Genomic DNA, 12,828 nt, shown 5'->3' with positions numbered 1-12,828 from the left:
CACTGACTTTTAAGCAGCCTCATACTTCTTTGCCACTTAGAAGTTACTACTAGTAATCCAAGGTTGCAAACCGCTTTGAGATTTGTTTTCCCCTTAAAAATATAAAGCAGTTAAGAAATGAAATGGATAATAAGAATTGCACACACACCAAGGAATAATATCGATGTATTTTAGAATTTTTTTACAAACATTATTTGATTAAAACACAAAATGAGTGAGAAATGGATTACATAGTAATAGAGTTGACATTAGTCCTTTGGTGACATGCCATGTTTAAATGCTGGGTTCTGATACTTCATTAAAAAGAGAGAGCCCATTCAGTGTTGTGCAATCACAGCTGAAGCATGTCTTGCTTCCTATCCACACAGAATCTACTGCCCCATATTAACTGTGGTATTCTGCTGTAGGAAATGAGATTGCCTGTCAGCAAGAGCAAAACAGTGGCAGAATCAGTTATGTTAGAGACCAATTAAGACAAGACACCTTTTCTACTATCCAAATGGAAGGAAATTGGCAGAGTGTCACTCCCATAACTCAAGAACATACAAGGGAGCTTTTCTTCAATTAGCTGTAAAATCAGTATAGATCTTATTAATGCACACGTTGCCATTTGCTCATGTATATTACTATTGTTTCTCGTAGCTTATGACCATCCTGTATTATGCTGGAGAATCTGAAGAGGCAAGCACCATTGTGAGCATTTTAAAATTATATTTAAACACCCCAGAACTCAAATTCACCAGGCAGCAAATAGGCACTTTCTTCCCTTTTCAACTCCATATCTGTGCTTTCTCTAACCATTAATTCAGTCACATGTGGCAAAACTGGCCACTTACAAAGGCACAGAGCAGAGGCAGGCAATGCTGCTGGGTCCCAATTGTCAGCCCCCTAGTCAGGGAAGATGGGAAGATGTAACATCTGCAGGGTACCACAGATTCAAGAATTCAAATAGTATTTTTAAAAACAATACTGCAAATGCTTTAAAAAATACTGACCACTAGTTTCAGTTAATCGATTAGGTGTTCATCAGGGCAAATAATAATAACAATAATAACAATAATAATTATTATTCTGAAGGTGGAAGAGTGCTTTATCTCTAGAGAATGCAAAGTTAGTCTAGTGAAGGAATATCATCTGCAGCAAGTGGACTCAGATTAACAATGGGTGTGAAACTGGCCAGTATCTTCTTCACTGCTGCTTTTTCGCTGGCTAATATGCAGAAAGCTAAGCCAGAAATGACACTTAATCTTCAGGCTTCTGCAGACACAACCTTTACATGGTAAAAAGTGGAGGGAGACTTCCTAAAGTGGTACAAGGACTGCCACTTTTATCTGGCAGTACTCCTATGTTCAACATCCTGAACAGCTACAAGATGAGCAGAAAATCAACAAATACTGCCCCCTCCATCAATGTACCTTTTACATTTATACATGCCATGCAAATAGAAAGGGACATAGGAACTCTGGCCGTAAAAACAAAGGAAATGGACTTAAACAATGTACCACTTTATTGCTTAAGTGATACCAGCCCCTTAACAAAGGGAGTTCTGTGATGTCTTAAGGCCCAGACCTGATTAACAGTTTACCTAGATGCAAGACATATTAACACCCTCTCAGAATACTGCACATCTCTGAAACGATACATCATCATCATATTAGGCAAGAGCAAAGCTGTTTTAGGAAATAGGTGTCCACCCTCTGGCTATTTGTGATTGCACAGTGATTTCTCCAACTTGGAGCTTGTACAGTAAAATGGCAACGTAATAAAACCACCAATAAAGGACTTATGATCCTGTACTCCACTTCTACTGCAGTCTGGCCCCCGCTTAGGAAGAATTTATAAATGCAATAACCACAACATCTAGCAACGACATGTATGTATCACAGACAGACAGCACTTTTGTACGAATTTCCATCATATCAAGCAAGAACACTTTGGAATCAAGGCAGTTCACGCATTCAGTTGCAAAACAGGAACAAGACATGAGAACCAGGATCAGATATTATGGCTTTCAAATAAATAGTGGTTATCTAGTCAATCAGCTATTTCCCAGCAAATATTCATTTGAACAGAGAATTATGGGGCACATAGGCTCATGAAAAATCCAGTTCCAAAGTTCGTAAGGCTGAATACACAACAGCAATTTACTTCTTTATCCAAGCAGCATCAAACTGTGTGGCTAAATCCCTTTGTGTTCCCCTTTTGTTCCCCTAGCTCTTTACCTGTAGCTTAACTGCACAGCAGTCACCCGGAAAGAGCTTTCAAAGTATAGAATCTTGATGAAGTGTGTTTCCCCCTGGTTCATTTTTCACAGATCAAAAATAAAGAGTCTGTGCCTGACAAAGATGTTGAACGAATTTAAAAAAAGAGAGAGAAGTGCATAGTGAGCTGGGGCAGTTCAATCTTCTCTACATAGCCCTCGCAGAGCCATGATTTATGACCGGCATTGGAGTAAATGTTAGTTTTAATATCCACGGCTGTTAACTGGGCCTGGTGAGAGGCACCAATGGCTTCCAGCATTGTCAAGAAGAGTTAAATGAAATGTATTTAACACTGGAGGATGGCGACTGACTGCTGGAGTTCCCCACAGGTCTTAAAGATCAATGTGTATTTCAGTCAACGGTGCAGAGACGTCCTTGTGCATTACTGGGGAGGTGATATAGCTCAATGGCAGAACACATGCTCTGCGTGTAGAAGGTTCCACATTCAATCCCCTGAAAGTCCTATTAAGAAGGATCAGTGAACAGAGCAGGGAAGGAGGACACTGGAGACCCACTGCAGGTCAAGAGCAGGCAGACCAAGGGTCCGAGGCAGGTTCAGGTGCTCAAGATGGGACAGCTAGGAACTTTGCAGGGTAAGTTTAAGGCCTGTCCTGCTTTTGCAAATAGGCACTTGGTTATTCAAGATCTCTTACTAGAAAGAAAGCCAAGGGCTAGAGGCCAAAATAAGTGCAATAAGTTGATGTGCTATAGAAATATTTTAGATATACAGTGCAGGAGCATGCTGCTAGCATTTCCCTGTCCAAAAATGGTGGAGAGAGTCAGGCTTTTCAGTACAGTGTGATCACAATTTTCTCCAGCTTTCCTTCCAGAAATAGGTATACGGTCCTTTCAAAGTATTCGGCCTCTACAGTTTCATACACCAGTTCCTCTCTTTGAACCTATCCGAGAAAGAGAGGGTGGGGGTGGGGAAATCCCACCACCAACAGAGGAGATTTTCTTTGCTTGCTCAGCTGAGCAAAGAGGTAGATGTTCAGAGACATTCTCTTCAGGTGCCGGCAGAAAAGAATTAGAACTGGCACCAGGGTACTGGTGAAATGCAACAGTGGACTTAAGATTCACCCTCTAGCTGCACTTTGGCCAGATGTTTTTGACAGCTGAAACAAAGAGATACATTGTGTTAGTTTGGCTCCACTACATGCTCTATAACAGAAACGGGGCGAAGTTTAAGACTGCCAAAGCAGAGTCCCAGGAGAACTCCACATGCAGCTTTAATTTCCAGTGAATCAAACCCACAAAAACCAAGAAAGCTGTAGAGTTTGCCCAGGATAATGACGCTAGAGCAGAGGGAACAGGCTATAGGCATTTTATCCCTGTCAGAAAGACTGTAGTCCAACTGGTAGATTTTTATGTTATTTAAACATCTATTTTTAAAAGAGGCTATAGAGACCTGACACCTATTACATGAACTTTAACATTAGGAAGCTACAGCCCCTATGTCAGAGGTTTCCAAAGATTTTTGCCAAGCCCTTTTTCTCTATTTGAGCTTTGTAGGAGCCTGCTTTAAAGATGCAATCTGACAAGTCCTTCTTACGAGGTATTCATCTGCATTTTCTCCAGTTTGCCACTCAGCTTTCTGGCTCTCGCCGTCTCCTACACCTACTTTGCAAAACTTGTTTTTATCACTGTCCTTCAAAATAAGAGATTTCTTCAAAAACGCTGTGCCCTCATATTTCTCAATCACTTGTTTAGCAGAAACTGCCACCCACCTGATCACATCACAAGGCACGAGAGTCCCATGCAGCCTTGATTCCCATCTTCACTGCTGTTGAGTCTTTTCATCCGATATTGGCGGATCTCCCTCACCAGTGTGTAAAAGGCATCTTCAACACCCTGAACGGGAAAGATACTCTGGTCAGAAACAAGTGCTTCTGGGCCTAGGATTTCTTTGTTGCCCCTTCTCCACACACCCCTCTTGAAAGGTTTCATGTCAAATTTACCGAGCAGGGGACTGCATTACAGTAGTCGGCAGAATCAATGCAAGAAATAGGGGAACCTTACCCCCTCACTCTCCCTTATATACACCCACCCCCCATTCACACATAAAAACATACATACACCTCAACCCCCATTCATTCACATTCACTAATGAACAACAGCAGCCATTGGACTTGAAAATAAAATACTGAAGCTGAGGTTGAGGAGGTGATTTTTGTGGGTATTACACAGCACATGGGGGGAGGGCTAATCCTTCCCTCCCTAACTGTAATTACCTTGAAGATAGCCCACCCCTACCTGTGTGGCAAATAGGCTTAAAAAGAGCTTCTTATTTTGAGCCAACGTGAGGGTGCTGTTGTTATTTTTGAAACCTAATTGCCACACCCAAAAGGGGTGGGTGTGTGCCACACGTGCCATGGAAGTCTAACCCTTTCCTCCCAAGCCACAAACGTGCCCCCAAGACATCAATCAGGTAGGCTTGGAAAAAAGCCTCCTATTGACATTAATTTGAATTTTTCAGGCCTGATTGCTGCATGCATGGCATTTGCGGCAGTGGTGAGGGGAGAAAAGGGTTAACCCCAGCTGTGACTCCCCCCCAGAAAGGGTCATCCCTACATGACAAATAGGGTTTAAAATAAGCTTCCACTTTCATCAATGGAACCTTACTCCTCACATGAAGGAAGTGTGCTTGCTTTTTCTTTTTTTTAAAAGGTTCCAAGTTTATGCAGCCTATAGGATAGTACTCCTGCCAACAAGCTCCAACCCTCTGCCTGCCTAGTGCTGGCTTCTCAATCAGTGTACCAGAACAGTGCTGGCAGTTCTCAAGAGAGCAAAGCAGAAGCACAAGAATCCATTACCTGTCTCGTTTTGGCAGACGTCTCAATGAAGGGAATCCCATAGCTCTTGGCTACTTCATGAGCTTGTTTGGTATCTACTGTCCGTGTTGGCAAGTCACATTTGTTTCCCACTAACACCATTGGTACGTCTTCAGAATCTTTCACTCTTTTAATCTGTTCTCTGGAGAAATGGGTGGGAAGAGATCACAGCCTCTATGTTTCAATTTTACATGTTGTTCAAATTGCCATTGGTCCCAAAACACAGCAGCTGCACCTGGCTGCTTCTCTTCTGACTTCAGATAATGAAAAATCCTGCAGTTCAGAGCAATGCCATAAGGTAGCCTTATGATATCACATGATTGCATAATTTTATATAAGCTGTCCTTCTGAATTGAAAGTGGGATAGAAGTCAAATCAGCATACCATTAACTATATGAACCAGGTAATGAGAACAGAAAGGTGCTCCAACCATCCTTTCATTCACCTAAGTATGATCCTCTCCATCCCCTCCTACGCCAGGGCAGCTATCACAATGGTCCCCTATTTCTCCAGAACTATTTTGATCAAGTAATGGTATTTGATTGATTTCTGAGCAAAAACCTGTTGAACAGCATATTCAGCTGTACATAAACTCCTGAGCTTTTGAATGCGCAGTTTGATTTCAAACCACACAGGCAAATGAAAATGCTTTATCAGATAGCAGCTGACTGACAGGTGGGCAGCCCTCACCTAATTGTCAAAACAGTCTATGGGGGTTGGAGGAGGTCAGGATCTGACCTGCTGGCAGGATCCAGTTACCATCTCTGTTTTAGACATGACTACCAACTGCTTTAGCAATGCAGTCTATTCAAGGGCCACGGTGGATTTTGGCTCAGCACTAGCACGCAGCTGTGCCTTTCCCACGTCCTTCCTGCAAGCACAGCTTACCTGTAAAGATTGATATCTGCAAATGATTTGCTGTTGTTGATGGCGAACACACATAGAAAGCCTTCCCCAGTTCTCATGTACTGATCTCTCATGGCGCTATACTCTTCTTGCCCTGCTGTGTCCAGGATATCTAACAAACAGGTCTCTCCATCAATAACTACCTGTTTACGGTAAGAGTCCTGTGGGAAAGAAATATAGTTTCAGGACTAAGCACGATCTGATCCACCAAATCCTGTTTGCCACACACTTCAACACACTGTGAGGATCCACAGTTTCGAAATCAGCCCTTCTCCAGTCTTTACTGTATTTGGTGATTTAAAGGATGACATGCTTCCAGAAGCATGAGCTGTTGGGGGATTCCACACATGCCTGTTTACGGGCTATTTGTTCAGTCAACTGAAGAACCTCACAATCTCTTTTCAAACAAGAAAAGACATCAGTTGAGATTTTGAAAACATGGGAGTTTCTGGTAAAGTTCCAGAAACCAAACTTAGAACAAGGGAGGAATCTGTGTCCCAGTTCTGGGAGAGCTCTGTCCCTCATCCTTTTAATCCTGCAGCAACCTCTGCCCCCAATCTCTCCCAATTCTTTGCCAAATAATTCCCAAAACTCAAATATTTTAATTTGGTTACACATACTGGGTGGCTAAATCATACTCAGAGTAGATCCATTGGAACCAATGGATTTATGCTAGCATAACTACAGTAATTTAATCCCACTGATTTCAATGATTTAAAAAGATACCACTGATTAACAGTTAAGCAGATTTGAAAAAATATCAATACTTTTGCAAAAAAAGTTCTGAGCTTTCTGATATTTTAAGGATAAATGAATCCATATTTTCTGTCCACTTCTCTAAAGATGGGATAAGTTTAATGAGTGTGAGACTCTGGGTTTCTAACACTTAGCACTGATGACAGGATGCTGCACCTCTTGTATGCTGGTAGCAAAGCAAACACAAGAAACATAGGTTCATATCATACACACACAGTCAATAAGGTCCCAAGGCTGAAAATGCCTGCAGGAGCTCACCTCTATAGTGGGATCATATTCATCTACAAAGTGATTCTGGATGAGCTGGATGGTTAGGGCACTTTTCCCAACACCACCAGCTCCTACCACCACCAGCTTGTATTCAGTCATCGCCCTCCTCAGGGACCTGTTGGCAGGACAAATACATTAGCGGAGCCAAGATCTCTGAGAGAGTGTCTTTCAGAAACACATAGCAAATGCAGAGACAGAATAAAAATTCTGAACACCCATGTTTGGTACTGTAGTAGTCACCTAGAGGGCTTTACCACAGGCTCAAAGGCAGATGTTAAATTAAACAAAACAAGGCCAAACCCAGTCTGAGAATTCATGGATGATTGATCTGGACCCCCCCCCCCCCCAATACAGGCTCAGCAGTGTAAGATAATAAGTAAGATCCTACACCTGGGCTGCAATATTGTACATATTTACCTGAAAGTTCTGTGGAGTTTACTTATGAGTAGGCACGCACAGGATTGCACTATTAGCCTAGGTAGCCACTGGCTCAAATCCATTCTCTACCACAGGAGTGGAGAAGCTTGGTCAGCCTCTGGCCACATTCCCTTCATGGCAACCTGCCTGGGGCCACATGCCAGTAGTGAGCACGGCCAGAATATTAGTGGGGGTAGCAACTGTAGATATATGTTTGTACTGTAAGTTACACATCCCTCTCTTAATTCCAGCCAGGCAAACAAGAAATGTTATCAGAAGTGAAAGGCACATTCCAGACAGGCAAAAATATTTAAGGAGGGGTGTGGCTCGGGAGTCTGTGTGGCCTAGGAAGAGTCTTGTGGGCCAGGTAGAGAGGCCTGGAGAGACACATATGGCCCCTGGGCCCGAGGGTCCCCTTATTATCACAACACTGTGAAGCAGTTTAGGTTGAGCAGCAGCTTGCATAAGTCCACTAAGGAACTTTTACAGTGGAAAGAAAGTTACTGGGTGGTGCTGGGCAAGCTACTGCACAACCTAAACTGATGTGAGAATAAGATGAAAAATATGTAAATGATTTCTGAATAGGAAACTGGAGACAATCTTGAGATGGATGGCGATAACCCAGCTGAAACTCAATTCAGATAACATAGAGCTGCTCTGAATGGGGAATCTGACTGATCTGGATAGAGAGGTACAACTGGCCTCAGGTTGTATTGCATTTCCTGAGGTGTGACATCAAAATTTGTAGTTTGAAGTGCAGCTGACATGTGTGGTTAGCAGATTTGTATGGCCTCAACATTATGTCGTCCCTAAAAACTTCTCTTGTGGTCCAATTTCTCTTAAAGGTTGCTCTTTTAGAATTGGTAATTTTGGTGCAGAGAGTTCTGTCTATTAGCAATTTATACTGATTTTTTAAACTGTTTTTAAGTAGCGTAGGATTTTTAATGGCTGCAAATACTGCTGCTGTTATATTTTGTATATGTACGGTTTTATGGTGTCGCAGTCTGCACTGGATGGCTTTGCACAGAAGGCTAGCATACAAATGATTTTATAAACAGAAATGTTGTTTCAATACAGAGCATACAGTGAATAGATTTAGGCGGTGTCTAGTGTCAAAATGTAAACATTTCAGGACACAAACTTGTGGCAGAGAAAGCTATCAAGCCACAATGGCTATCTTCCACCTCCACTGACAGCATTCGGTGCGCCTCCAAATACAGTGGTACCTCGGGTTAAGTACTTAATTCGTTCCGGAGGTCCATTCTTAACCTGAAACTGTTCTTAACCTGAAGCACCACTTTAGCTAATGGGGCCTCCTGCTGCTGCCGCGCCACCGGAGCACAACTTCTGTTCTCATCCTGAAGCAAAGTTCTTAACCCGAGGTAATATTTCTGGGTTAGTGGAGTCTGTAACCTGAAGCATATGTAACCTGAAGCATATGCAACCTGAGGTATCACTGTACTAGCGGCTGGGAATCGCAGGTGGGCAGAGTGCTGTTGCGCCCGTGTCCTGCTTTCGGGCTTCCCACAGGCACCTGTCCTGCCACTGTGGGTACAGGATGTTAGACTACTAGACGGACCACTGGCCTGATCCATCAACAGGGCTCTTCTTACGTTCACTCGCGTCTAGCCTGCGACTGCCACCATCTGATGTCCAGAGGGGGGCAAAGGCGAGCCCCAACACCCCATCTCTCTGCACGCCTTGGGACCACCAAGGGCAGCCGGGCAGCCCCCCGAGGACCATTCCCCATACGAGCAGGGCAGCGAAAGGGGGTCGCCCACCAAGCCCTCAGGCTGCCGGCCCCCAAACGGATAGAGCCGCTGAGATAGAGCCCCCAGCAGCCCGCATGGAAGTCCAGGGGAGAAGCAGCTCCAGCGGAAGGGATGGGCACACCCAACCCGGGCAGAGAACCAAGAGCCGCCCATGGCAGCGTCTCCCGGCACCAGGCGGAGAAAGACCGCGCCGCACCTTCCCGACCAGCCCCTCAGCCCGAAGGGGAGACGGGGCTGCCCTGCCTCCCCCTTTCCTTGTTACGACTCGCCTCTCACCTCACTTCCAGGCTCCGCAGCCGCCAGAACGCCCTTCTCAAGATCGGTCCTTCCGACCCGCCGTACGGTTGACGTCATCCCCTGGCGCCGGAAGCATTCGGAGACGTCGCTCGCTTGGGCGGGGCTAACTGAAAGCAAGGGCTCCGCAGGGAGCGCTGGGCGGATGGGTGTTGTTGTCCTGCTGCCTGGCGAGAGCAGGGTGGGAGGAGGGCTCGCGGGACGACGCTTCCCACCGCAGTTGCGGCAAGTAGGAAGGAAGGACAGCGCCGGATTCTTTCCGAGAGGACTCCTAAGCCAAACGCAATGCCCGCTCCAGCCCCCGGGAGTTGATGGAAGTCGCTTTCTTCAGGACCACAGCAGTGGCTTATGGAGCCAGGTGGCGCTGAACTGTAGCCTTTCGTCTGTTGTTGGACTAGACGGATCGGGAGTAGGATTCCTAAGATGGTTGGATGGCGCCTTGTACGCCGCCACCTCCTGCACCAGCTTAGCTGCACCTCCTACGGCCAAGCTAGTCCCAAACATAGTGCTCTGCTTTCCTAGGGAAACCCAGCCAGATGGGCGGGGTATCATCATCATCATTTGGGCTACATCAGCAAAACTGGGACGGAGGCTTTGTCGTCTGGGCAGCCCAAGACCTCCATACACAATGCCCAAGCTTGCGCCCTGGGGAGGTCACTTTGCAGCGGTTGGACTTCACCCTGAGTCACACTCCATTCTCCAGGCAGATGGAGGCCAACATCATCATCCCTGCCCTGTGTGTCCATTGTAGCCGCTGCTACATATTCTCACTATGATCTCATGCTGCCCTTTTAAAGTGGTCATGGCAGGGGATTGAATGCAAGACCTTGCACATGTTATCACTTACAGAGCACGGGTTCCATTGGAAAATCCCTTCTCACTAGAAGATAGTGTGCTTTTGTGAAAATGTGCTCTTTGCATGGTGTCCCACCCTCGCTCTTCTTCCCCTTTCTCACTATGTGAACGGACCAGTGCTACAGTTCTTTTCCCGTCACCTCTGAATCCAGCTAGACTTGGCTTCTAGTCAAGCCTCTTAAGATAGGAGAGGGGGAGATACTATACTGAAAACACATATTTTACACCAAACACCCAACCCATAATGACCAATAGGTACTTTATGACACTTGTAAAATCACAGTGGGCACCCAGTGATCACCATTATAGCAAAAATAGTATATATGCCTAACATAAGCAAGTGTTTTACGAAATCATGTATAGAGATAGTGAATAAAGAGAACCTTTATCCACAAACACTTGAAATCAGTTACATAATGAAGCTGAAATTCATTAAATTCAGGATAGCCAAAATAAAGTTACTTTCTTACAATATAATTAACAATATCCTATGTAAACTACTTTGAGGGTTTTTTTTACAATCAAGCAGTGTATAAATTTTATTTAATAAATAAAACATTAATTCAAAACTGTTCAGAGAAAGTAATAGCAGCTACATTGTGTACACACATGCACCAGAACAGGAGTCTGTTATTGATTTCTGTTCTTGTGCTTTCTGGAAACATCTAGTTGGCAACATGCTAGACATGTTGACCAACTTTAGAGTGATCAGTTTTTACCAAAGCACTTATACTTTGTATAAACAAATAGCTGCATATATACTACACACTGAGAATCTGTGTCAGAATCTGTGTCTATGAACTCATTTATCAGTCTGATCATTTCATTGTAGAAAGGATTTATGGTTAGTAGAAAAATTCAGTTTTAATCAAGCATAGACCCATCGAAATTAACAAACATGAGATTAAGTTAGGTACATTAATTTCAGCACATCTGCTTGGTGTAAAATTTAGTTGAATACCACCCATGATGAGGATGTATCAGCTATGGAAGTAACTAATCACTTGGTACCATTATTTGAAGATATATGATGCTTTTCCTAGGAGTATTCCTGCCTACCAACCCCCCACCTTCCAAATAAAGTAAGCTTTCAGACAACGCCTTTGGCTTATTTAGAGAGTTCTGAAGTTGATGGCATGCTAGTATCTTTGTGACATTTTGGTTTATCTAATCTAATAGACATCATATTGCATTGTTCCCAGTGGAATATTGGTACCTGCTATTGTTTAGCAAGTGTAATTGATATCAAGTCATTTAAAGGGGCACCCTTTTTCTATATAATTTGCAGTGTTTTGCTTAAATGAAAGAAAACGTGAATGGAATTGGAAGTAGACTACTTTTATTGGAAAAGAATGTGTTTTTGTTCAAATACAGAGAAATCTGAAGTTGGATTTATTCCCCACAACAGACTTCTCAAGCTACTCCCAAATTTTGGCTGACAAGAACTGAACTCTCTCAACCCTAATATACTGCAGGGAAGAAATGTTTTAAAGTACCATTGTGGAGAGGTACTGTAGACTCATCCCCTGTATGTTCTAAGCGTACAAACCTAATCCATCCACCCCTGCTTTATAGCACAACGATGATATGTACTTATTAATGTTGTGCACCAGATCTGACTGAAACCCAATCACAAACGGAATTGGGCAGATCTGGGCTTTGACTATTTGGTTGAGACTGCCATGTGTCTAGTCAGCCCATCCATAGTGAATTGGGGCGATCTCAGAAAGTGGAGTGGTCAGGTGGGTAGGGGAAGAGGAAAGGGGAAGGCAAGCAGCCTCTGCAAGATTGAAGAGCTGCGTGACACAATTTGCAGAAGGGCTTTCAAACTGTTGCCACATTGCACTTTGAATTGAACTTGCCAGTTCCCAGCACAACCTTACCAACTGAGGAACAGAATGCAATCCTACTGGCTGCAGGCATCTGTTTTGCATTCCCTGCAGAGATGGTGCTGGTGAAGCACACTGCAGTAATTAACTCTTTGCTCACCTGCTGCTGAGTGGAAGGTTCAGTCCTGCTCTCTACAGTGTTGGTCAGGAGAGCAGGGGAAAGGAAATGCTGCATTTCCTTGTCTTCCCACTCCTGGGCACATTTAATAGAGGTTAAAATCCTGATTATACATGAGGGCTGGTCCCCAAATCCATTTGCAGGCCAGATCTAGTTGGGGCCTAGCGGCGGACAAGGAATACGCACAGCCCTAGGACACATGCACAAGAAATGACTGCATTGAGGTGGTGTGTAGAGTTTCTAATGCAATTGCCTGACAAGCTTAAGATTAGCTTGCCTGTTTAGCAATGCAATTTATTGGGGTGGGGAATGCAAACACACTGTTGTGTTAAAGTTTGATTTCAGCATACCAGTGAGAAAGGTTTCCTGGCAAATTTTAATCGGAATACGTGCCCTAAATTAACAACAACAAATCTGAGATGTTTGAATAGAGAGTGTGTGTGTGTGTGTGTGTGTGTG

At 44.0% G+C, this 12,828-nt stretch overlaps 1 protein-coding gene across 1 annotated transcript; it reads right to left on the bottom strand.

The window, feature by feature from the left end:
• Positions 1-147: 147 nt before the first annotated feature.
• On the bottom strand, positions 148-9,602 carry NRAS (NRAS proto-oncogene, GTPase). Its single transcript, XM_083444621.1, has 6 exons — positions 9,490-9,602; positions 7,013-7,139; positions 5,981-6,159; positions 5,075-5,234; positions 3,989-4,112; positions 148-3,376 (listed from the first exon to the last, which is right to left on the bottom strand). The coding sequence occupies exons 2-5, from the start codon at positions 7,121-7,123 to the stop codon at positions 3,993-3,995; spliced, it is 570 nt and encodes a 189-aa protein (XP_083300747.1). The 5' UTR covers positions 7,124-7,139; positions 9,490-9,602; the 3' UTR covers positions 148-3,376; positions 3,989-3,992.
• Positions 9,603-12,828: the final 3,226 nt, after the last annotated feature.

The sequence above is a fragment of the Podarcis tiliguerta genome (genome assembly GCF_965153285.1).
Source record: "Podarcis tiliguerta genome assembly, chromosome: 6".
NCBI lineage: Eukaryota > Metazoa > Chordata > Lepidosauria > Squamata > Lacertidae > Podarcis > Podarcis tiliguerta.
This window is presented reverse-complemented; position numbering and strand designations above follow the sequence as displayed.

Coding starts and splice junctions, on each gene's coding strand:
- NRAS (XM_083444621.1), bottom strand. CDS start 7,123: ATGACTGAATACAAGCTGGTGGTGGTAGGAGCTGGTGGTGTTGGGAAA. Junction 6,160..7,012: donor AATATGATCCCACTATAGAG/GTGAGCTCCTGC, acceptor TCTTTCCCACAG/GACTCTTACCGTAAACAGGT. Junction 5,235..5,980: donor GCAGATATCAATCTTTACAG/GTAAGCTGTGCT, acceptor CCATTTCTCCAG/AGAACAGATTAAAAGAGTGA.